At 35.8% G+C, this 25,226-nt stretch overlaps 1 protein-coding gene across 2 annotated transcripts in view; it reads left to right on the top strand.

Annotated features, from left to right (window-relative positions):
• BANK1 (B cell scaffold protein with ankyrin repeats 1) overlaps window positions 1-25,226 on the top strand; it is a 305,074-nt gene that overhangs the window by 135,942 nt on the left and 143,906 nt on the right. For both annotated transcript variants that reach the window (XM_032860894.1, XM_032860891.1), the window contains exon 7: window positions 2,410-2,606. In XM_032860894.1, coding sequence (XP_032716785.1) covers window positions 2,410-2,606 — 197 coding nt within the window. The remainder of the gene's footprint in view (window positions 1-2,409; window positions 2,607-25,226) is intronic.

Raw genomic sequence — 25,226 nt, 5'->3', positions numbered from 1 at the left:
AGTAATGAAAAGAATTAGGGATCTTATGGTTGGAACAAAGATGAATTAGGACAAGGATGCTTTAATCTATTGACAAAGAAGAGATAATATTTATCGAATGCCTATTATGTTTCAGACACTTTGCTGGGCACGTTTTCTGTGTTATGTCCCTTAATTATCTCAATAGCCTTACAATTTTGGAAGAGAAGGCTAGGCTCAGATAATTAGTTGCCTGTTGAAGTTCACATAGTGAATGCCAACTCTAAGCCTGTGCTTTTGTGACTGTCATATTCTACATCGTCTAAAGGTGCTTGTTTGCTCTCTCTCTCTCTGTCAAATAAATAAATAAAAATCTTAAACAAACAAACAAACAAACAAAAAACAACAACATTTCTATTACTGGTTAGGAACATAACAAGATACCCTCTAAGGCTCTTTCATGTCTGTAACCTCACAAAGTATTCTAGTATATTAATGGATTTTAAGCTGCCACTAGAAATGAAGCAGAGAAATGGGAAATAAAGAAGCCAACCTTCAAATCTGTAGCACCCTTTACTATTGCTATGATCTTAAAATCAATAGAATTTCTTCCATACATGTCAGAAAACACAGTTCACAGTAGCAGAACTGTTAAGAAAGGCAGCCTGAAAATCCATGACCTCTTGTCCCAGTCCTTGTTACACTTTTTGATGTACAAGAGAGATTTTTAATGAAGTTTGTTGTTGTTGTTTCTAATATTATATTAGTTATTTGAAATTATAATATAACTAATATTATATTAGTTATTTGAAACTTGAGGGATTTACTGACAGGGGTTTGGTGAGGTTAAAAGGTGACTGTGTTCCCAAAATGATTAAACATTTCTTTAATGATAAAAACATTTTAAGTTGCATTGACAGTGATTTACAATTTCACCAGAATAGCAGTGTGCAAGAATAATGCATAAAGCATTGATTGCCAGGCAATGTTTTTTATTTATTGTATGATGTGTCAGTGAGAGAGATAACCAAGGACTTATAGAAATCTGATATTATCATGTCAATATTTTCTTGATTAAATTTGCCCTGGTTTAATTATAACAGAAAATTATATTTCATGGTGCCTTTTAATAAAAATAAATAAATAATTATATCTTAATACCTTTTTAAGTAACTACATTTTTATTTTGAAGATGGTACCTACTTTAGACAGTTTCAGCTTTCACAGGCTCATCTTCATAAAATATAAGAATACCATAGAAGAAGGGACCAGTGCATTATTATTGAAATATAACCATGGAATTTGCCTATATCTGTTTAGTACTAACACATTTTAAAGGGTGAAATATTTCCTTACAGCAAAGTTCTTAATGTTCTTAATGTATCCTGGAGGTTTTTATTTTGTTTTCTATTAAAACATATAAACCAACAAACTAAATAATTTATTCTGCCCTGAGACACCCAAGTGAATTGAAAACTCAAAGTCTCATTTCCTCATTTCCTTTTCTGTTCCTTTAGTCTACAAAATAGCAAAGAGGTAAATGAAGCCAGATTCAGTTTTCCAAAATATTATGGAAGAAAATTGACTTTTGTTTTGACACCTTTGTTTCTGTTGCCATAAGCCTTCCAGTTGCTTGCTCCTGATAATGCCACAGCTATTCAAGCAAGCTGGTGTGTAATTTCTGTGACACATTTTTTCCATCTACGTGTGAAAGTGTAGAATAATAACAAACCAACACTCATTTCTGTGTGTATGTGTTTTCACTGAGATAGCTGTTTACATTCACTGTTTTACCATTACACATAATTAATACTTCTAATTGATAGTTAATAACCAATTTTGAAACTCAAACTCTGAAATATTGATATGAAAGCTGTAAAATCCTGATGGAAATTTCCATGCTGAAGATGTTTATCAAAGTGCTCACCTGTATTTTCTGTTGCCGTTCCTTTTTGAAAGAAAAATTTTACATAGAAATCTCATATAACCTTTCCAGCAATTATGTGTCCATCTCACCTTCAGAAGGCAGCAAAGTAAGCATGGCAGTAGAAAACACAGAAAGGTTTCATAAATGGACCTATTTAATATTGTTAGTGTTTGGCTAATGTTGAAATAGATTAAAAAAGAGTTATTACAATATGATACTTGTGTTCTGTTTTATTTTGTATTTAAGAGGTTGATATGCTTTTCCAAATTAAACTTACCCCCCAAGTAAGAGGGGGGCATTAGTGCTAGGGAGAATATTAGTTTCTATTTATTGTATGCTGAGAAATACAAAGAAGGAGATGCTTCATTGTTAGAACCACTGATGGTTTCTTACATGCAAAATCACAATGAAAATCTGTTCTATTTTGTGAGAATTACTTTTAGGAGTAGATTGTGTTTGACTTTTTCTTGTGGCATTCCAGACAAGATAAAAACACATCAATCCTTTGCCTTTTCTGCTTATAGATACTCATTTCAAAGAACTCCCAACTCTTCTCCACTGTGCAGCAAAATTTGGTTTAAAGAACTTGGCTGTTCATTTGCTTCAATGTTCAGGAGCAACCTGGGCATCTAAGATGAAAAATTTCGCGGGTTCAGATCCAGCACATATTGCTGAAAGGCATGGTCACAAAGAACTCAAGAAAATCTTTGAAGACTTTTCAGTAAGAGTTTTTTTTTTCCATTTTATCTCTAAAACTCTTTTATAAAGCACGTGTGTGTGTGTGTGTGTGTGTGTGTGCACGCGTGTGCACGCGCATGGACACACTGCTCTTTTGGAAATGATGCTATTGCTAGGCCACTTTGTAGTGTCTTTTGGTCCTGAGTCATTCATTGTGTTAAAAAGCTTTTTGCAAGATAGGTCAACTTGTTTTATTATCACTATAAACCAGCTCTGACTCCATGCTTCCTCCCCCAAGTAGCTCTTTTTTAAAACTTGTCTTTCTGGCTTCTCTATAGTCTGTTCCATATTGAAGAGGAGATGGTGAAAAAGCAATGAAAACCCATTACCTTTATTATTTTTTCATTCAAGAGTCTAAGTGTCTAAGTAAGACACTATTAGGCTATGAAATTAGATAATTATTAGGTTAAAGGAAAACATTTTGATAATCATTCAAAAAGTCTATTCCATAAAAAGTTTATTCATGTTACTTAAATTTGTTTCTCATATGTGATTCCTTTTCTCTGTTAAGTCCCAGATCCTTATTATGGAGATTGAAGCCCCAAATTTCAGAAGGATATTAGCTTAGCATTAGTAAGAATACAACCAAGAGAAGATTTTGAAGGGGGAGATACTACCTTAGTATATAGAATTCACTTTGTATTTTTATGATCAGCTTTAGAAGAGAAATTATTTTCTTGTAACAAGAGAAATGTATGTACATTTTGCTCAAGAAAGTGAATTATGCTTCTGATGGCTGTTTGGAACAATAATTGTCTTGGTGAATATGTCAAAATTTGTCTTTGGATTCTCAGAAGATAAATAATTTTATTGCCAATGAACAGTTAATATAGAACATTGAAATGCTACTGGAAGCTTCGGGTCATTTTTAGCATTCATTCTGATTATTAGATTAAGTCAATGTAATGTTAGTCTTTATAAACCATTGATATTTATAGATTTCAGAGAGTGAAATGATAACCAATCTATCTTTTTTCTCACTTTTAAGAAATAGCACAATAGAATATCTGTTGTTTTTATTTAAAATAAATACAGAAATGGATAAATAAATAAACAAATACAGAAATGAAGTTTTGTAACAAAATTGAAAAGGTACCTATTTTTATTCTATATCCTTCAAATCAGGAATAAGAATTATTTTTATTCCTAAAAAGATTTCAAATTGTGACTCTCCTGTATCTAATGAGCGCATTCATTTTAGTAAGTATCTACTCTCTACAGTCATTGACCAGTATATGGTATGTGGTATATGTCTCAGGTAAGTCAATGAATCAGTTCAGCCTTGAGCATATTTGCCTACAGTACTCTTGTGCAGTGTCCCTGGGTTGCCTGTGTCAATTCTTTACAACGATCTTCTCAAGTTGTTAACCACTGGTGGACTTAAGTTAAAATTTTTTATGAAAGTCTGTAGCATCCAAGGTTAGTTTCTAAGATAAACCCTGATTTTCAGAGTGATGCTTTCACATTTCATTCTCCAGTGAAGACTCGGCTTTTAACAGGTGCAGCCCCATGCAAACTGCATGTGCCCCATAAATAACATGAAACTAGATATGAACTTAAGTTCAAAGGTAGGATTTGATGGATATGGGAAATGATTTTCTTTTTCTCTCACATCTGTATTTGTATTTGTACCTCTGCTCTCGCAGTAATAGCAATGATACAAGCTGGTGGTATTATGGTATTATTATCTATGCTGGTACTGAAAACATGAAAGAAGTGTCGGTGTTAACTAGATAACATTCTCAAAAAAATGAAAGCTACTCATTCATAATGAAGAAATTCTGTTCATAGATTAGCATGGATATCCTAGATAGAAATTATTGCCTTTAAGTCACTGTTCACTCTTTTATAATGTCTGCATTCTAATTTTGCAGTTATACTTGATCATTTATGCTATGAAATTTATTAAGTGATTGTCTATATCTTGTCCCTTTGTGAGCCATTAACATTTTGCCAGAATGTCTTTAGTAGACATTGCCATTATAGGTGGGATAGATGAATTACTTTGTGAATGTTCTGATGTCAGTAAGAAAGTAACTGTAACAGTTACGAGGGACAGCAGTTTTATTTATTTTTTAAAGATTTGTATTTACTTATTTGACAGAGAGAGAAATCACAAGTAGGCAGAGAGGCAGGCAGAGAGAGAAAGGAAAGCAGGCACCCTGCTGAGCCGAGAGCCCGCTGCAAGGCTCCATCCCAGGACCCTGAGATCATGACCTGAGCCAAAAGCAGAGGCTTAACCCACTGAGCCACCCAGGTGTCTCTGGGACAGCAGTTTTATAAGGGCATATTATGGTTGTGAATAATTAAATATAACAATTTTGTAAGCTGCCTAAGGCCTTTTCGCAAATGCGTGGTTAAGGAAACAGGAACAAATATATTTCAGGTTGTGACACACATGGGAAAGTGTGGTTCCTGTTGATTTATTTTTCTGATTATTCTTCTCATTATCAGTTTTATTTAAATAAATCCAAACATCTTATCTTCTTAGTGAAAGTATGCCAGATAAACACACGTTGAAATTTTATATTCTAAATTATAGTAGCTAAGTCTTTTTAAGAGTGTATCTAAATCTGATAGAGAAAAAAATGCACAATCTCATTATGCTGCTATAACACTTTGTTTCTTTAATAGTATTTACATAGCTTTAATGTTATAATCACATTCTGATAAATCCAAGATTGTGACATATGTGTTCAGACTTTGCATTACAAAAAGCCTTTCCATTAATCATTGTTTCAGAATTGTTGAAAGGAGTAGATATTTTTCCAGGTTTGAGGGTTACAATCCAATGAACCGTATTTCTGTACAGAAGAAATATATATTTTTTAAATTCAAACATATTTTGCCCCCAACTGATTGACTGATGTGTTCAATTATTTCCAATCCCCCATCAGTGAAACACTATTAATTCTAGAATTTCACAGAGGATTATAACACTGTATGTTTGGTCATTCTGAATAAAATGGTTAGAAGGAAAAAAGCAATTGTGATTTTTAAAAACATAGAAAAAAAGAGACAGAACCATTGGCAAGCATTCATAAATGAACGAGTGCCATATCTTAGTGAAACTATGTGAATAATAAGAAAAAAGAAGAGAAGAAGCTTCAAATCACATCTCTTACATTTCTTCATGACATTTTTCTTGTGAGAAGCTAATAATTTATACTTAATATATGAGCAGAACATTTTTATTGTGAATGCATAGCTTTCATGTTTTAAGAACATCATCAAATTAATACCTACATTTCTTTTCAGGTTTTCAGTACTATTACAGGTAATAATACCATATATTTCTATGGTCTTTCAAATAAATTACTCTATTTTTGGTTTCTGACAATGTCTCCTGGGAGAATCACTCTGAAAGGTGGATGAACAAAGAGGGTAAGGGTTGGTATTTAAATCTACAACCGAATGTGAACCACAATTTACTTAAAAAATTTCTTGAGGAAATCTCAGACTATTGCAAATAATAAAAAGTAATATTGACAACTAATTCAGCCCTCTAAAAAGTCAAACTTTTAAATACAAAAAATAGCTGAAAAATTGAAAATAAGCCAGAACTTGGCCACAAATTAAGTCATACTTTGTGATTCAGCGTGTACAGCAAAAATTAGAACGTGTTTTAAACAAAATAATATGTAATATTTCTTATATTACCCAGACTATGTCACCCCATCCATCTCCAGTTTAGCACACTTAACAAAATGATGACATCAGTGTGTAAATGGATAGGGAGTTAGAGATATATCCTCCTCTCTTGGCTGAAAGTAGAGTTAGAGAACAGATTTTACTTCTCTTTGGAGCAACATTCAGATTATCTTTTTCTTCCACCACAGTGTTCTCTTATGTAGTTTTATGTGTGTGTGAATAAGATCTTAATCATAAGTCATTTTCATTAAAATTTTAGGAAACAGAAAATCAGCTTTCCATGCACTTTCTCTAGCTGGCTTTTCAGAAGGACTCTTCACTGGAAATCTTTCTAATGTTCACACCTCTGATGAGATTTCTGTGACATCTTGCTCTCATTGACTTACCCCAACACTGCTCTTTGAGCCTGTGGACAGTGGGCTTGTGTGTGTGTGTGTGTGTGTCTGTGTGTGTGTCTGTGTGTGTCTGTGTGTCTGTGTGTCTGTGTGTGTACGAGAGACGGAGATTCTGCTCCTCTAATATATGTCAGACAATGACGCTGGAATTTTTTCAAATGGTCCAGAGTTTGGAATGAAAGTACAGAGAAGTAGATGTTGAAACACTTTGAGAATCCCTTCATAAAGCAATGATTGACTGGTATAGAGAAGCTATTATTCAGAAATGAGAAATTAGAAATTAGACTTCATGTTTAGGCCAGTGAACATCACTTAGCATTGCTCACTTGGTGTTGAACATACTACTTTTTCTCTAGTAAATTGCTCATTTAGTTTAGTATATGTTAGTATATACTAATTCAGGCTAAATAGCAGCATACTCCGCTTTGCCAATAGGGTTTTTCTTCCCGTAAGTCTAGAAGCGCATAAAGGGCAATGGGTTCCCTTCCCATCCCACTGTTGGGTTCACAGAAGGTGCTCAGTATGTATTTACTCTTGATGAGGCAGAAGCTAAGTGTCCAGTTTAAGAGCTTGTTTGATCTCACTTACCAAATAATATACTTAACTAGGTCCCATGATGTAAATAAAATAGTTGGTCATATTCTCTTTATATTCAGGATTTTTTTTAAAGTTTAGTTCTAGAGAATTCATGGACAAATATCCCAACTGCTAACTTCAGCATATATTTTTAATAGGCCAGCCTACAATGAATTTTAAAACTCTGGCCTATGTTCAATATTGATGTTCTGTTAGAACCGAAGACCCTGGAACAAGTCACATAACTGCACTCGACTGCAGGCATTACAAATTCATGTTTCAGTTATGCTTTTGGAACTACTTAGCAACCTCTTCCTAAAATCCCATTAAATGCACCATAGTTGCTATTACAGAATTTTGTTCCTCTGTAAGTCTGCAAACCCAGTTTTAATACTCTAACTCTGCAGCTCTAAACATCCTGTTAAATTCCCTCAACTCCTCTCTCTTGTTTGCCAAATTTTCCATTTTTCTCTACACATAGGGCCTTGGGACTCAGCCAGCTCTGGATTTGAATCCTGATTTCATCATATACCAAGTTTGCATCCTTGAACAATCTCTTCGCTTTCTCTTGGCATCAGTTTCTATATCTGCAAATGGAAAAAAATAATTCCTTATGGGTGTTTTTAGGACCTGACAAAATAAATGTGAAAGTATTAAGTACATAGTAGATCCACAATAAATTATATTGCATCCACCTTCTTCCTTTGATTTGTTGTTGTTTAAATCAATTTTAGTTCTCCCCATCAATCATACTGTCTCTTCTTCTTGCATCATTAATCTTTCCCATTTTACTGACTCCTCCCTGAACAAACATGTTCAAATACATACATGTACATCTGTGTGTATGCACACACAGGCACACACACACACACATTCCAACAGCTCTGCTTTCTCTTCAATTTGTTTTTCAATATCAGAATTAACTGAAGTTATAGCTCTTCATTTCGGTCTGAAGCTGCTCTCTCAAAGGCCATGAATAATCTACCATAGATCAGATCCATTGGCTTCCTCTAAGGTGTCCTTTGGCTCAGGCTTTGGCATAGGTTTCCATGACCCTGCCATCTCCCTAAATTTCCACTGATCCCTCATGAATTTCTTCTCTTACCCCAACAGCTAAAGTTCTTCCTATACAATCTTTTCTTATGACTGACAACTAAGTCATTGTCTTTAACTTGGGCCTTTCTCCTGGCTTAAGACTCCAGGTACAGTTTGCAAACATTATTATCTTTGATGTATTTGTTTCAGACATGGGCACTCTCTAGTATCCTAAGAAGGGTCGCACCCCTACTTACGGTGGCTAAATGGTCTTTAAAGGCCCTAGCAGCCTTATGTTTTTATAATTATTTGTCTTCTAATTCCTCAGAAACCTTCCAAACTTGAGTTCTTTTGTTTTTCTCTGGCTTCATTGAAACCAATTAGCTTGTGTAGAACAGATCGTCTCGTGCTGTCACTTACATGCCGGCTGGTCAAAAGGAAATGCGATTCACAGACCTGTACCCCTGGGGAAAAAAAAATATATTATATGTTTATAAAAAATAAAATTAAAAAAAAGGGAAATGCAATTTCAGTGAGTGCAAAATTAATCACAAATGTTAATTAGAGCAATCAGTATTGACACCATAGCTTTAGTGAGTAGATCTCATGAAATAAACACAATGATATGCTTTCAGAATGAAAGTATACAAAAGCAAATGAATTGAAATTTCACTGGGAAAATAGGAGTCTTAGAAATTCTTGTCTATTAATTGACTTTGAATTTCAGTCATTCTTGGTGGTTGAGGATATGAAAAAGTATTTAATGTAATCCAGTGAAGACAGGGTATATACATCTCTACTGGTATTGTGGCATGGTTTCTACTTTATATAAAGCCCTCTCCAAGGTCAGATTACATGAGAAAAATGGAGAACCATATATATTTTTAAAAAAAAGAATATTCATCAAATATCATAGCTCTGCACCAAGCAGGATGATTTCTTCATTCTCCTTATGTAGCAACACCTTCCTTGGATATATATGGATGTGAGAAGTTAAAGATTATGTCTGACTTATTTTGCCTCCAAAAATATAAAAGAAAAATAGATGGTACCAGTTGAAGTCTAAATATTGGGTTTGTTTTAAATAAATTAATCAACTTTCACTTGAACTGGAAAATCAATAATCTCTTTCATTTTAGTTTGGCAAGTCAAGTCATTGACTTATTCAATAAGTATTTCTTGAGTACCTATTATGTATCAGTATTGTTCTAGACACTGGGAATTCAAAACAGACCAAAACTCCTGTTGTCATAGAATTTAAATTCTAATGGGAAAAAAAAAGACCATAAACAATAAATAGGACATATAATGTGTCAAATGGACATTAGTGTTTAACACCAAGAAGAAATAGGAAGCATGGCATTGTGTTGGATGATACGTGGGGGGAGATTTGGGTGGCAGTTTTGAAATGAGTAATGGAGAAGTCCTCACTGTAAAGGCAGCCTTTTGGTAATAACTTTAAAGCTATGAAAACCATGCAGATATCTAGAGGAAAACAGTTCCAGTAAGAGAAAACTAGCACAGTGAACATCAAGACCCAGGGGTGGATGTGCCTGGCATGTCCATAAAAGAGCAAGTTGGCAGGTGTTACTGAAACAGAATAAACAAGCTAGAAGGAGAATAGTAATAGGGTCAGAAAGGTCACACAGGCCAGTATCTGAAGAGTGGTGTAGGCAATGGTGAGGAATTGGGAGAATGAAGGCCATTAAGGAATTCCAAAGAGAGGTATGACAAGTTCTGATTTAACTCTCCTAAGAAGGGTCTTAGGAGACCCTGTTGTTACTTTGACAACAGACTGTAGAGGGCAAGAGCAGGAGAGATGAGAACTGATTGGAGACCATCCCAATCATCCAGAAGATAAATGACAAAATGACAGCAGTTTAGACTAGGATAACAGTGAGAAGTGGTCAGATTAGAAATATTCCAGTATTTTACAGGAAAGCCAACAGATTTACTGATAATTTGGCAGCAAAATGGAAAAGAAGTGAGTAGTCACTGATGTCTCTAAGGATTTTGGTACAAGGAATGAATTGCTTCCTATGTATTGAGATGAGGAAGATTGTGTGAAGAAGCAGTTTGCCAGGGAAGATCCGTAGTTTGGTTTTAGGAATGTTAAATTTTAAAGACTTATTAGACATTGCGAAGTTTAGAAGTTGAAGTGATGGGGGTAACAGCAGAAAATAATGAGGTAGAAAGAGACATCAGGAAAAAGCCAGAGAGAGGGAAATTTTCACAGAGGAGGTAGTCAACTGTGCGCAGTGTTACTGACAAGTTAACTAAGATAAGGACAGAGAATCCACCTTTGGGTTTAGCCCTGTGGCCATCGAAAGCAGTTTGTGGGAAGTACCTGAGAGTGGGAGGTACAGTTAGAGGTGTGGGAGAGGTAACAAGCATGATTAGAGAGAGACAGTTCTTTGGGGTATTTTACTATAAAGGGAGGAGAGAAAAGGTATTGTAGCCAATAGGGAACATGGGGTCAATAGAGGTGTTGGTTTTTCATTTTTTTAAAGATTGAAGAAGGCGCCGGGTGGCTCAGTGGGTTAAGTGTCTGCTTTAGGCTCAGGCCATGATCTCAGGGTCCTGGGATTTAGCCCCACATTGGGCTCCCTGCTCAGCAGGGAGTCTGCATGTCCCTCTCCTTCTGCCCCTCCCCCTGCTCATGTGCTTGCTCTCTATCATTCTTTCTCTCTTTCAAGTAAATGAAGTCTTTAAAAAAATAATAAAGATTGAAGAAATTGGGGAACATGGGTGGCTTAGCTGCTTAAGTGGCCAACTCTGGATTTCTGCTCAGGTCGTGATCTCAGGGTCCTGGAATCGAGCACCATGTTGGACTCCATGCTCAGCAGGGAGTCTGCTTGAGGATTTTCTCTCTTCCTCTCCCTCCACCACTTCCTCCTTCTCTCTCTCTCTCTCTCTGAATAAATAAATGAATCATAAAAAAAGGGTTGAGGAAATTACATGCTTGAATATGATAGAAGGATGCGAATACCAACAATATGTGTGTATATCCATTTATACATGTATATTTATATATTTCTCCTTAAAAATTAATCATAATAAAAAGTCCTTCCAAATGTTGAAAAGATGGAATAGTGATTCACTGGGAGAACAGAGAGATTAAGATAACATCTTCTAAGGGTGCATGAGCACCGTGATACTTTGGGAATGATTCTGGTGAATATTTTACTCTAATTTAGTTTTCCCAAATATTATTGGGTGTGTCTTATCAGCTGTGTGTGAAAACAAGTGTGAAGCATATTCTATATCAGACATACATTCCCTCCAACGGGTTAGAAATCTCTGGTGAAAATCATTTAGGGGAGGAGAGACACAGCCTCCAGCTGGGATGAGTATCTTGGAGAGAAAGGGAGCTGACAGGGGTAAAAATCAGAGTGTTTTCATCTGTCAAACATTAATGTCCACTTGCATTGACAAATCTTAGACTCAAATCCTCAATTTGAGCCTGTGGCTTAGACTTCATTCGAAACAAGAACCTCTCTGCCTTTATTAGTGTTTAATTTGCTTTTTCTCTGTACTGCTGAGTCCACTTACTCAAATCTGGCTCTCACTAAAATATCAGTAAGCCAATTAATCCATTTCCTTAATGAGAACTCTCTATTACAAGAATGGGTTACTGCATAGATTTATATTGAATCTATCAATCTTGCATTGGGTGGGGAGAATGCCAATTATCCGAGCAATCTAGCTCATTACTGCAGTATTGGACCGCATTGCTGAACAAGCCTGCGGACGATTACAATAGCATCGTGGGAATGGGGAGGTCTTGGAGTTGATTATTTGCTGAAGACCTGTTAACATATGTGGTTGGGCTAGAGGTTCTATGCACACTTCCCTTTTCCATGTTCTCCACTATTCTCTGGGGGACTGTTACTTTCTTTATATTTTGGGAAATGGAGGCTCATAAGTTGGAGAGTTAGTGAAATTTGGAGCCAGAATCTTCATCAGATGGCTTCCAAAAGAGAACGCTAGCTGTAAAAATATTAAGAACCTACTAACTTTAGGGTCTCACTATGTGAATTCTGTAATGATTAGAATGATTCTTCCCAATTTTAGCATCGACTATAAAAGTGGAAGAGAAAGGGAATGGATTTTTGTATCAGCACAAGAGAGCCAGAATGATCTAAATTTTAATAATAAATACTGAGTGAGCCAGGTCCTCACCTCCAATCTGCTTATGCTCTCTGCCCTTGTATTCCAACCTTATACCCATAAAATGCTTCTAAATCGAATGTGACCTCAATGTTATATTGTTATCACTAAAATCACTCCCCCATATTTATTGAGCACTCATTCTGTATCTGATACAATAGGATTGTTAGAGGAGGGAAGGAGAACAGAGAAAACTCTGTACTTATATTTTTCTCTGAAATCCACTTTATTAACTATCAGAATGTTGTAATTTTCCAAATTATATATACAAAGGCCTTTGGAATTTATAAAGCTTATCATAATTTTTAAACTTCCCCATGAATATATTTTAATATTTCAGTTAGTTTGAGAGTTATTTTAATACCTAATATTTTATAATTTTAAAAATTGCATAAATGATGCATAAATAGTCCATATTATGAATTTTTTTCTGTCCTGTTTAGGATATTACTCCTGAAGTAAATGTAGCAAATAATATTCATCAAATTTCCTTTTAAACAGGTTATACTGTAACATCCCTCAAACAGAGAATGAATATGGTTTTGTTTTGTTTTGTTTTTTAGTCTGTTTTCTACTTATTAAGTCAGTAAAGGTTTTCAATTCCCAGAAAAACGTAAGTGGTCATAATCTGAGTAGTAGAGGTTGGTATTTAGCAACAGTAAGCTAATGCTGTTAGCCTTTTCCTTGTGCTTATATTCTACTTAGTGGTGGAAAGATAGTAAATGAATAAACAAACAAGGTAATTTCAGAAAATGATATATGTTATGAATATTTTAATTAAAAAATGAAATTCAATTTAAATGTAGTTATAAAAATGGGAATTTGTCACATTATGCTTAATATCAAGTGTTATAAATATAGATCTCCATTTAATATTAGATAATGTGGTATCTTCATAACATAATCATGTGTAAATATAATTCATATATTAACAAATTCAAGCCTAGACTCTATTTCCTTTATCACACTATCAATTTGACAGTAGTACATCAGAGTTTATAATTACATATTAATGTATGTGGATATGTGTTTAATATCTGTCCCGTAGAACTGTAAATTCCTCACAAGCTTATGTTTGTTTACCATTGTATCTGCTATACCCACACAGTGGCTCTCAGTAGATGCTCTCCCTCACACACACATACCTATATATCCATTAATTGTATTTGTTGCATTAAAAAAACAGCTTCTACAAATATTAAGAATATACTCTATGCTGGATATTACTATATTTACAGTAATACAAGACAGACCAGTCACTCCCCTTGAGCTCACATTTATAAGGAGGAAGGAAGAACAAATGTTCTTTATTATCTGTCCTTCAAAATTCTACCATAAACTTTGCCCCCATATCCAGTCTCCAACCAGCAGTTAAGTACTTTGGAAAAAACAGATTAGTGTAAGAATCAAAAATAATAGAATTAGCAAAATATTATACAGAATTTGCTATGTACTGATATCTATCAGTTTTACTGCTTTATGATAATAGCTATGTTTTATTATCCCTATTTTACAGATAAATGTATGTAGTGTAGATTGATTAAGTGACTGCCCAAAGTCACATAGCTGGCAAGAGGTAGAGCTGAGATTTGAATTCAGACAAGGTACTTCTAGCTTGCATGCTTTAACACTGCACTAGACTAGATCTCCATACTTCAGAAAGGCACACATAACCTTTTTTAGTGTTTTCTCTAACAGCTTACCCTACTATAAGTCTGAAAGACTTTTCTGCATAAAATTATTGTAGTACCTCACACATGATTCAATGCAAATGGAAGTCTGGGTGCAAATTCAGTTTCACCTGTGTTTCATGCAGATGCACTAAAGGACCTTTAAAAATAAAGAAAAAGAAAAGAAAAAATTCTAGTTTTAAGAAGTCAGATTAAGTTAGCTAATACCTTTGCTTCTTTTCTGAACTATTTTATCACTGTAGTTTTACTGACTCTCAAGAGTATGTGATGGTTAATTTTATGTTGACCTGACTAGACAATGGGTTGCCTGGTTCTTTGATCAAATATCATGGGGGTGTGTCTGCAACGGTGTTTTGGGATGAGAGTAACATTTGAATCAACAGACTGAGTAAAGCATATTGCTCTTTTTAATGAGTGTGGGCCTCATCCAATCTGTTGAAGTCATAAGTAGAACAGAAAGACTAAATCTCCTTTATACTGGGACTTCAGCTTTTTCCTACTTTTGAACTCACACTGAAACATCAGTTCTTCCTCGGTCTTAAGTCTGCTGGCCTTTGCACTGGAGCTACACCATCAGCTCTCCTGGGTTACCAACTTGCTGACTTGCCCTGCAGATCTTGAAGCTTTCCAGACATAACTATGTGAGTCAGTTCTTTATAATAATTATCTGCATATATATGTATACACACACACACACATATATATATACATATATATATAAAAAATATTGGTTTTGTTTCTGTGGAGAACCCTAACACAAGTATTAATTTTATTTTAAATTTCCTTCTATGATTTTTTTTTCTCTCAATCACTCAAAGGTACAAATCAAGATGAGGAAATACTCTGAGCGCTAGATTCATCCTGTCATGTTGCTATTTGCTACTGGGGCTGTACCCAGGTATTGAGTTCTTCTCAGAGGACAGAGAGCTGGAGTGCCAGAGATGAAGCAAGAGATACACAGAACCCCAGAAGGCAGAAAGATAAAAGCAGACAGATGGGCCTTAGATGAAGCAATAAAAATCCATAACAATCCAGGAGTAGGTTCCTAAATTGTTTGAGGAAAATATCATGAGAATCACTTCAAATGTTTCCTTAAAAGAAAATGAAGTTTATTTCAGATCTTTGTAGTGTTTCCACGTAATTCCTAGAAGGTGTTTGGGAATGCAGGCAAATGTACTTTGATGCCTGAAGTCTTACTATCAACAGGGGGATGAAGAATGGGTCTGTCCAAAATGCTAATAGAACCTCCCTTAAGACATACTAGCCACTGTATAGTACGTCAATACTATAAAGCAGATAACTGAATATGATAAAAATAAATAATAAATAAATAAATAAACAAACAAACATTAAGAAATACTGCAAAAGGGGATGCCTGGGTGGCTCAGTAGGTTAAGCATCCTTCTCTCGATTTCCACTCATGTCATGACCTCAGGGTTGTGAGATCAAGACCCACGTTGGGCTCCACACTCAGTGGGATGTCTGCTTGAGATTCTCTCTTTCCTTTTTCTTCTGCCCCTCCCCCATTCAAATGTGCATGTGTGCACTCTCTCAAATAAATAAATGAAATCTTTAAAAAAGAAGAAATAATAGCAAAAGATTTCATCTAATCACACGATAACCTCAGTAAACATAGAATTCAGCTTTTTTCCATATTCTCTCTGATTTGTTTAACCCTTTGGCAAGTAGGTATGTTAAACAGAATCTAAACAATGGCCATATTATGTATGTTTATATAATTGTGTATATGTCTGTATAGATAATCCCTGACTTACGATGGTTTGACTTACAGTGATTCAACTTAGTGATTTTTTGACTTTACAACAATGAGAAAGTGATATACATTCAGTTGAAAGAATACTTCAAATTTTTAATTTAGATCTTTTCCTAGGCTAGCAATATGCAATACAGTACTCTCCCATGATGCTGGTGTCAGGAAGCAAGAATTCCTGTCCCCTTCAAGGGTTCTTCTAGCTGTACTAGGAATGCAGTTGACCTGAGATTTACAGGAGAAAATCAGATTTAATAGTATACATATGGGGAATCCACACAGACTTGGGAATTCCACAGACAGGCAAAATGAGGTATACATGTCATTCAGAACTAAAGAAAAGGGGGTAAGAGTCTGGGATTTCATAGGAAAGAAGTGCCCTTTTCAGGATAATAAGAGCAGATGTTTGGTAATTAGATGTTTGCCATGCCATTCACATTCAGACCATTCAGATAAAATTTATCTCTGTTAATAACCCTTATTCTGGGAAAGACTCCCAATTTAGATTTTTCTGTGTAATTAAGGGAGGGGCAAAAGTTTCCCTTGAGCCCACAGGATCTCAGTTGCCTTTTGGTAATTTGGTAATAAATAATAATAATTTGGTAATAAATAATCCACATACCAATTTGGTACATTCTGGGGGGACCTGTCTGAACACCTTTTACTGGGTAGTGGCAGCAAATCATAGCTCCCGGTCAGCCATGCCATGACAAGCATAACAACCAAAACCCTTAAAACCATTCTGTGCACATGCAGCTGTCCAGTTTTTCACTTTTAGTATAATACTCAAAAAGTTACATGAGATATTCAATTCTTATTATGAAGTAGGCTTTGTGTTAGAAGATTTTGCCCAATTACAGGGTAATGCAAGTGTGCTGAGCATGTATAAAGTAGGCTAGGCCAACCTAAGCTGTTTGGTAGGTTGAATAGATGATGGGTTTATTGAGGTGTAACCCATCATAAGTCAAGGAATATCTATACCTTGAATATCTACATCTATATATGTGTTTCATAAAAGATAAACTGAGGCATATTAAATATTATAGTAGTTTATTTGAGCAAAATTTATTGGAATCTGGCAGTGCCAAACTGGAATTAGTTAGGAGCACTCCACTGACAGGAACAGGGGGGAGAGATTTTATAGAGAAAAGCTGGAAGCCAAGCAAGGAATTTATTGATTGGCTAAAGCCTAAAGCTTCGTCAGCTACTTGTTGTTGGTTGTCCATAGGATCTGATTTTTTAATCTTGAGGCATTTACAGACTTAGATTTTGGTGTGCTGAAAGTAGGCCACCATAATATGAGAGCCACTTCAGTCTAATGGCACCCTTGTTTACTTAATTTAATTTATGTGTTCATAAAATTTGTCAGTTCCACTGATTTGAAGTCAGAATTTGGACTTTTCTAAGGTGTTGGTTTTTTTTGTTTGTTTGTTTGTTTTTTGCGGTTTCAGATTAGTTGTTCTATAGTAATTCAATTTTCTTAAATATTTATAAATTAAGTATTTTAATAAATTGTGGTATGTCAAAAAGTAGAGGGCACCATTTTGTGAGAAACAACTGTCACCATAGAGCTCAGCTTAAGCAGCTTCCAAAAATAAAACAGGATGAAATTATAGTTGATGGTGTAATGCATATCATCCACTAAGTGGCTGTTTCCTACATTAATCAGGTATCTTCTGTGTCAATGGAATTTTTGCATTTCTGAAAGAAGAAATAAGGTGAGACTACCCATTCTTCTGGGAAATATGTACATGTACTAGAGGAGTTAAAACATTTTCAAATAGAGTTAAACTATCCCTCAAACATAGATAAGAGGCAAAACAACAGATTTTGTGGATGGGCAGAAATTATAGGATAAGACTAAATATGAAGCTGTATGATAAGAACAATCAATAAAATGGATCTAGTAAAGAGGTTTATGTCTGATATTATGTACTCTTTTTTCTGTGATTTTGAAATGGCTTATGCTGTGGAGACACCATAATATCATCTGTAGAAGGTGCCTGAAAAATATTCTTGCCTCCACAATTTATGGTATAAATTAGTTATATCAAAAACTCTGTTTCCCCTGAAATGCAAGCACAAGTCCTAGACACACAAATGTCATGAATGAATGAATCATTGGCAAGGGGTGATTGTAAAATTTATCAAAAACAATGGCCCATGTTGGGACTAGGGCTATAGAAAGGGAGATTATCTGGAGAAAATAATGGACACAAGATTTAAGAATTTTATTTATGTTGGAGTAACAGTAGTATATTCAACGATCAGAGAAGAAAGGAAAAAAAAGTAAGAGAAGAAAAAAAGCAAAAAGGTTAAGCATGAGAGTACCCATGAGGAGTACTTTCTTTTGCAGAGAAAACAAGTCATTGGAAGAAAAGCATACTGAAGAGGTGCAAGGTTTTATAGGGCTGTAGCATTGGCACCTTTGGTCTCATACAAAAGGCTGTTATATCTGTCCCTTAATAAGAAAGGTAGGTGTTTCTCGGTGTTTTACCTGCCATTCTCATTGCTATGTTTCAGTCTCTTCACAAGTTTATCATCATATTTTGATCCACATGTATTAAAAAAATAACTTAGCATATATAATATTATAGTGATGACTGTCAAAAAGAATACTGAGCTAGGCAGCACTATGTAATGTAGAGACAGAAACCGCTTATTGCAAAAATAAGAGTAAAAGAAGTAACACCAAGTATGTAGCAAGAGAAGGTCAAATATTTATTGAAAGAGTGACAATTCTGCCTTCCAAGTTTAGTAGAAAGTGTCCAGGCCAGAAAACAATTCTACTCGGACCTCGTGACGGTGTTGAAAGGCTACCAAATGGATAGTATCATGACTGTGGACACTTTTATAAACTCTGCGAGACACTGCCACTCAACAGTCAGGATTCTCTTGTAATTATTGCTGGCTTGTTTAGAGTGATTCGAGTCTTTTCTTCCATTCTAGTTGGCTGCCAAAAACCTGGTATCTCACAGTTTGTCTCACTGCAGCCACATAAATATTGTGAACTCTGCCTAAGGGCCTGGATGCCACCAGCAAGCTGCCCAGTATAAATGTGAAACCAAGAGCCAAAAGCAAAGGAATGGACCCCAGGCATGAGATCCCTTACTGGCAGAAAGAAGGCCAAGCATGAATTAGCATTAACTAAGATGAAGCTTCCAGACTGAATTATAAAAGCCTTCATTAGCAGCTTAAAGGGTGTATGCTAAGCCTTTTGAATACAGTTTTGTATTCATCAAATGAGCTCCTGGCCCTACAACTCCCTTATTTAAAATGGGTCTTTCAGTATCTCCCTATGCGGTAGTTACTAGCTGAGTAGGCTGACTTGTATATGTGATATGCTTACAGGCTACAACAAGGAGGAGTAAAAGGAAAATGATTTAATGGCTTTTATCTTTGAAGGAAATGAAAATTTTAAGCAGTGAGAGGTTCTACCACGTGCATCCCAAGTAAATTCTAGAAATCAGAACTACTCCCTTATTTTATGTTTATGAAGATGCTTTCAGATGTTGTTTCTGTCAAATAAGACAATCAAAGGTTGGTATAGCCAGTGATTTTATGGCCATAGCTTATAAACACCAAAACCAAAACAAAACCATTAGCTCGCCTTCAAACTCTTACAATAATTCATCCATGAGTCAATGATTCCATCTGTGGTACCATACCAGTTTCTGTTGTGCTGTACTGATACTAGAATGCCATTTTCAAACAACTTTGCTAGGTCACCTCTTCCAAAATACATACATATTTGCCAATACCACAGTTTTTCATTGTATTCTTATTTTATGGGCAGTATTTACCCACCTTTTTTTCATAATCAGGACCAGGGGTAATTTCCTCTCTTTCTTCTGGAAATTGCCAAAATGTCATCTTAATGAGGCCTACTCTGACCCTCTGCTTAAACTGCCAGCCCCAATCCCTCCTTCACCTGGCATTCTAATTCACCTTTATGTTGCTCAACTTTTTTTTTTTTCTATAGCACTTACCACTTTCTGAAATACTATAGGCAGTATTAATTGTCTGCCTCCACCCTATCCAAGAATATAAGTATTATGAGGACAGGGATCTTAGTTTTGTTTTTTTTTTTTTAATGGCATGAAAAATCCAAAGTTGAAGAAAGCAGATTACCTAAATTAACATAGTAAAATTGAACACACATGCTGCAATTCTAAAATCAAAGCAATGAAAAACTTATAAGAAAAGTTCTTAAGGAGTCAATCAGGAAAACATCTGTGTCAGAAAATTGCCTTGTGAATGTAAATTAAAATATAAACCTTGATGTGGACTGTTAACTTTCTGAAAAATACATTTGGTTCATTAGTGGGGCACTGGGACTACTCATTAGCTGAGTGGAGAGAATATACCATCTATACCTTAACCCAGTGTTCATAATCTACTTTTTGAGAAGGTATCTATTTTAGTTTTTGAAATTTATTAAGATAAAAGGGGGGGAGGAAAAAGGGTTCTGCCTTGAATTCAACATTTATTCAATTTATCATCAAATGCCATTGAAAATATTATATAACATCATAATTGACAGAACCTGTCATATTTCCCTCAAGTAATTAGTTTAAGGAGGCCTCTAGGGAATATATGAAACATGGAACAAACCCTGTCACGACAGTCATACCAAAAATTTCAATCATCAAGAAAAAACAAAAAAACAAAAACCAACCTTGACAACACATACATCAGGCACAATTAAGTAAATGGTATATAGCCCCTGGGGAATGTCCATCCATAACAGCCATTTGCTGCATTGACTAATGACTAATGACATTATATTCCAAAGCTGGTCTATACGACCTTTGCGTACAGAGTATGAACATGTTCTCTGTTCATACCCCCATGTTTTTTGAAATTATACACAGCATCTTATAGTCAGTCTTCAAATTACTTTATTATCTTTTTTTTTAAGATTTTATTTATTTATTTAACAGAGTGAGAGTGAGTGAGAGAGAGGGCATAAGCAGAGGGAGCAGGAGCAGCAGGCAGAGGGACAAGGAGAAGCAGGCTCCCTGCTGAGTCAAGAGCCCAATGTGGGGCTCGATCCTAGGACTCTAGGATCATGACCTGAACCAAAAGGCAGAAACTTAACCAACTGAGCCACCCAAGTGCCCTCAAAATATTTTAAACTTTATTCAGTCAAAGCTCATCTCTCCTTACTTCCAGGAATAACATGGCCTGAGTTCCTTCATCGCATGTTCCTAAAATCACAGACCGAACAAGTAGATAGTAATGACTGGCTCTCTCTACATGAGATGTATCCTTTCCTGAAATAATTATGCACTGAAATCCTAATCTTTTGCTGAAGTCCCCATTCTTTCAATATTTTGAATTTATGTCATTTTTCTTGGCTTGACAAGAATAACTCCTTCCCAAATGGGTTCTACAAGGGCCTCTGTCCCTACCTGTAACTTCTATACCTGCTGCCTTCTAAATTTTACAAAATTCTTTTGTGGGATAGAGCATTTCCCTTTGGGTTCTGTGGCAAGTAAACCTTATGGTAATTCTGAAAGCTACTTCTGACTACCTATTATAAGATAGCCTAAAATGTGATATTAAATTCTTGAACTACATTCATTTTTCCTTACTAGTTGTAGTAGGGTAATTCCCACTATATATGGAAATATACAAATTTTAATGGCATAATACAGTATGTAACACATATCACATATTCAGCATAGGTTGGCAGGGTTTGGAGAAAGATGTCCATCCTACACAATAACTCAGAAACTTAGGCTAATGGGTGCTACAGCAGCAGCACCTGGAAACATGACTTTTTTTTTTTTTCCACCTTGATCATTCTTTTTTTTTTTTTTTAATAAACATATAATATATTTTTATCACCAGGGATAAGGGTGTGTGAATCGCCAGGTTTACACACTTCACAGCACTCACCATAGCACATACCCTCCCCAAAGTCTAAAACCCCACACCCCTCTCAAAACCCCCCTCCCCCCAGCAACCCTCAGTTTGTTTTGTGAAATTAAGAAGCACTTATGGTTTGTGTCCCTCCCACTCCCATCTTGGTTCATTTATTCTTCTCCTACCCCCTTAACCTCCACTTCCTCATATCAGGGAGGTCATATGATAGTTGTCTTTCTCCAGTTGACTTATGTCGCTAAGCATGATACCCTCTAGTTCCATCCACGTTGTCGCAAATGGCAAGATTTCATTTATTTTGATGGCTGCATAGTATTCCATGTGTATATATACCAATTCTTCTTTATCCATTCATCTGTTGATGGACACCTAGGTTCTTTCCATAGTTTGGCTATTGGAGACATTGCTGCTATAAACATTCGGGTGCATGTGCCCCTTCGGATCACTACATTTGTATCTTTAGGGTAAATACCCAGTAGTGCAATTGCTGGGTCATAGGGTAGTTCTATATTCAACATTTTGAGGAACCTCCATGCTGTTTTCCAGAGTGGTTGCACCATCTTGCGTTCCCACCAACAGTGTAGGAGGGTTCCTCTTTCTCCGCATCCTCGCCAGCATCTGTCATTTCCTGACCTGTTAATTTTACCCATTCTGACTGGTGTGGGGTGATATCTCATTGTGGTATTGATTTGTATTTCCCTGATGCCGAGTGATGTGGAGCACTTTTTCATGAGTCTGTTGGCCATCTGGATGTCTTCTTTGCAGAAATGTCTGTTCATGTCTTCTGCCCATTTCTTGATTAGATTATTTGTTCTTTGGGTGTTGAGTTTGCTAAGTTCTTTATAGATTTTGGACACTAGCCCTTTATCTGATATGTCATTTGCAAATATCTTCTCCCATTCTGTCAGTTGTCTTTTGGTTTTGTGAACTGTTTCCTTTGCTGTGCAAAAGATTTGATCTTGATAAAATCCCAATAGTTCATTTTTGCCCTTGCTTCCCTTGCCTTTGGCGATGTTCCTAGGAAGATGTGGCTGTGGCTGAGGTCGAAGAGGTTGCTGCCTGTGTTCTCCTCAAGGATTTTGATGGATTCCTTTCTCACATTGAGGTCCTTCATCCATTTTGAGTCTATTTTCGTGTGTGGTGTAAGGAAATGGTCCAATTTCATTTTTCTGCATGTGGCTATCCAATTTTCTCAACACCATTTATTAAAGAGGCTGTCTTTTTTCCATTGGACATTCTTTCCTGCTTTGTTGAAGATTAGTTGACAATCGAGTTGAGGATCTATTTCTGGGTTCTCTATTCTGTTCCATTGATCTATGTGTCTGTTTTTGTGCCAGGACCATGCTGTCTTGATGATGACAGCTTTGTAATAGAGCTTGAAGTCCGGAATTGTGATGCCACCAATGTTGGCTTTCTTTCTCAATATTCCTTTGGCTATTCGAGGTCTTTTCTGGTTCCATATAAATTTTAGGATTATTTGTTCCATTTCTTTGAAAAAAATGGATGGTATTTTGAAAGGAATTGCATTAAATGTGTAGATTGCTTTAGGTAGCATAGACATCTTCACAATATTTATTCTTCCAATCCAGGAGCATGGAACATTTTTCCATTTCTTTGTGTCTTCCTCAATTTCTTTCATGAGTACTTTATAGTTTTCTGAGTATAGATTCTTAGCCTCTTTGGTTAGGTTTATTCCTAGGTATCTTATAGTTTTGGGTGCAATTGTAAATGGGGTTGACTCCTTAATTTCTCCTGTCTTGTTGTTGGTGTAGAGAAATGCAACTGATTTCTGTGCATTGATTTTATATCCTGACACTTTACTGAATTCCTGTACAAGTCCTAGCAGTTTTGGAGTGGAGTCTTTTGGTTTTTCCACATATAGTATCATATCATCTGCTAAGAGTGATAGTTTGACTTCTTCTTTGTCGATTTGAATGCCTTTAATTTCCTTTTGTTGTCTGATTGCTGAGGCTAGGACTTCTAGTACTATGTTGAATAGCAGTGGTGATAACGGACATCCCTGCCATGTTCCTGACCTTAGTGGAAAAGCTTTCAGTTTTTCTCCATTGAGAATGATATTTGCGGTGGGTTTTTCATAGATGGCTTTGATAATATTGAGATATGTGCCCTCTAGCCCTACACTTTGAAGAGTTTTGATCAGGAAGGGATGCTGTACTTTGTCAAATGATTTTTCGGCATCTATGGAGAGTATCATATGGTTCTTGTTCTTTCTTTTATTAATGTGTTGTATCACATTGATTGATTTGCGGATGTTGTACCAACCTTGCAGCCCTGGGATAAATCCCACTTGGTCATGGTGAATAATCCTTTTAATGTACTGTTGAATCCTATTGGCTAGTATTTTGGTGAGAATTTTTGCATCTGTGTTCATCAAGGATATTGGTCTGTAGTTCTCTTTTTTGATGGGATCCTTGTCTGGTTTTGGGATCAAGGTGATGCTGGCCTCATAAAATGAGTTTGGAAGTTTTCCTTCCATTTCTATTTTTTGGAACAGTTTCAGGAGAATAGGAATTAGTTCTTCTTTAAATGTTTGGTAGAATTTACCTTGGAAGCCATCTGGCCCTGGGCTTTTGTTTGTTTGGAGATTTTTGATGACTTTTTCCGTCTCCCTACTGGTTATGGGTCTGTTCAGGTTTTCTATTTCTTCCTGGTTCAGTTGTGGTAGTTTATATGTCTCCAGGAATGCATCCATTTCTTCCAGATTGTCAAATTTGTTGGCATAGAGTTGCTCATAGTATGTTCTTATAATTATCTGTATTTCTTTGGTGTTAGTTGTGATCTCTCCTCTTTCATTCATGAATTTATTTATTTGGGTCCTTTCTCTTTTCATTTTGATATGTCTGGCCAGGGGTTTATCAATCTTATTAATTCTTTCAAAGAACCAGCTCCTAGTTTTGTTGATTTGTTCTATTGTTTTTTTGGTTTCTATTTCATTGATTTCTGCTCTGATCTTTAGGATTTCTCTTCTTCTGCTGTGTTTAGGGTTTCTTTCTTGTTCTTTCTCCAGCTCCTTTAGGTGTAGGGTTAGGTTGTGTACCTGAGACCTTTCTTGTTTCTTGAGAAAGGCTTGTACCGCTACATATTTTCCTCTCAGGACTGCCTTTGTTGTGTCCCACAGACTTTGAACCGTTGTATTTTCATTATCATTTGTTTCCATGAATTTTTTCAATTCTTCTTTAATTTCCTGGTTGACCCATTCATTCTTTAGAAGGATGCTGTTTAGTCTCCATGTATTTGGGTTCTTTCCAAATTTCCTCTTCTGATTGAGTTCTAGCTTCAGAGCATTGTGGTCTGAAAATATGCAGGGAATGATCCCAATCTTTTGATACCAGTTGAGACCTGATTTCGGACCGAGGATGTGATCTATTCTGGAGAATGTTCCATGTGCACTAGAGAGGAATGTG

This window comes from Lontra canadensis, unplaced genomic scaffold (assembly GCF_010015895.1).
Source record: "Lontra canadensis isolate GAN:19392208 unplaced genomic scaffold, GSC_riverotter_1.0 scaffold1, whole genome shotgun sequence".
NCBI classification, from domain to species: Eukaryota; Metazoa; Chordata; class Mammalia; order Carnivora; family Mustelidae; genus Lontra; species Lontra canadensis.
Note: the sequence above shows the minus strand (reverse complement) of the source record. Positions and strands in the feature narration are given on the sequence as shown.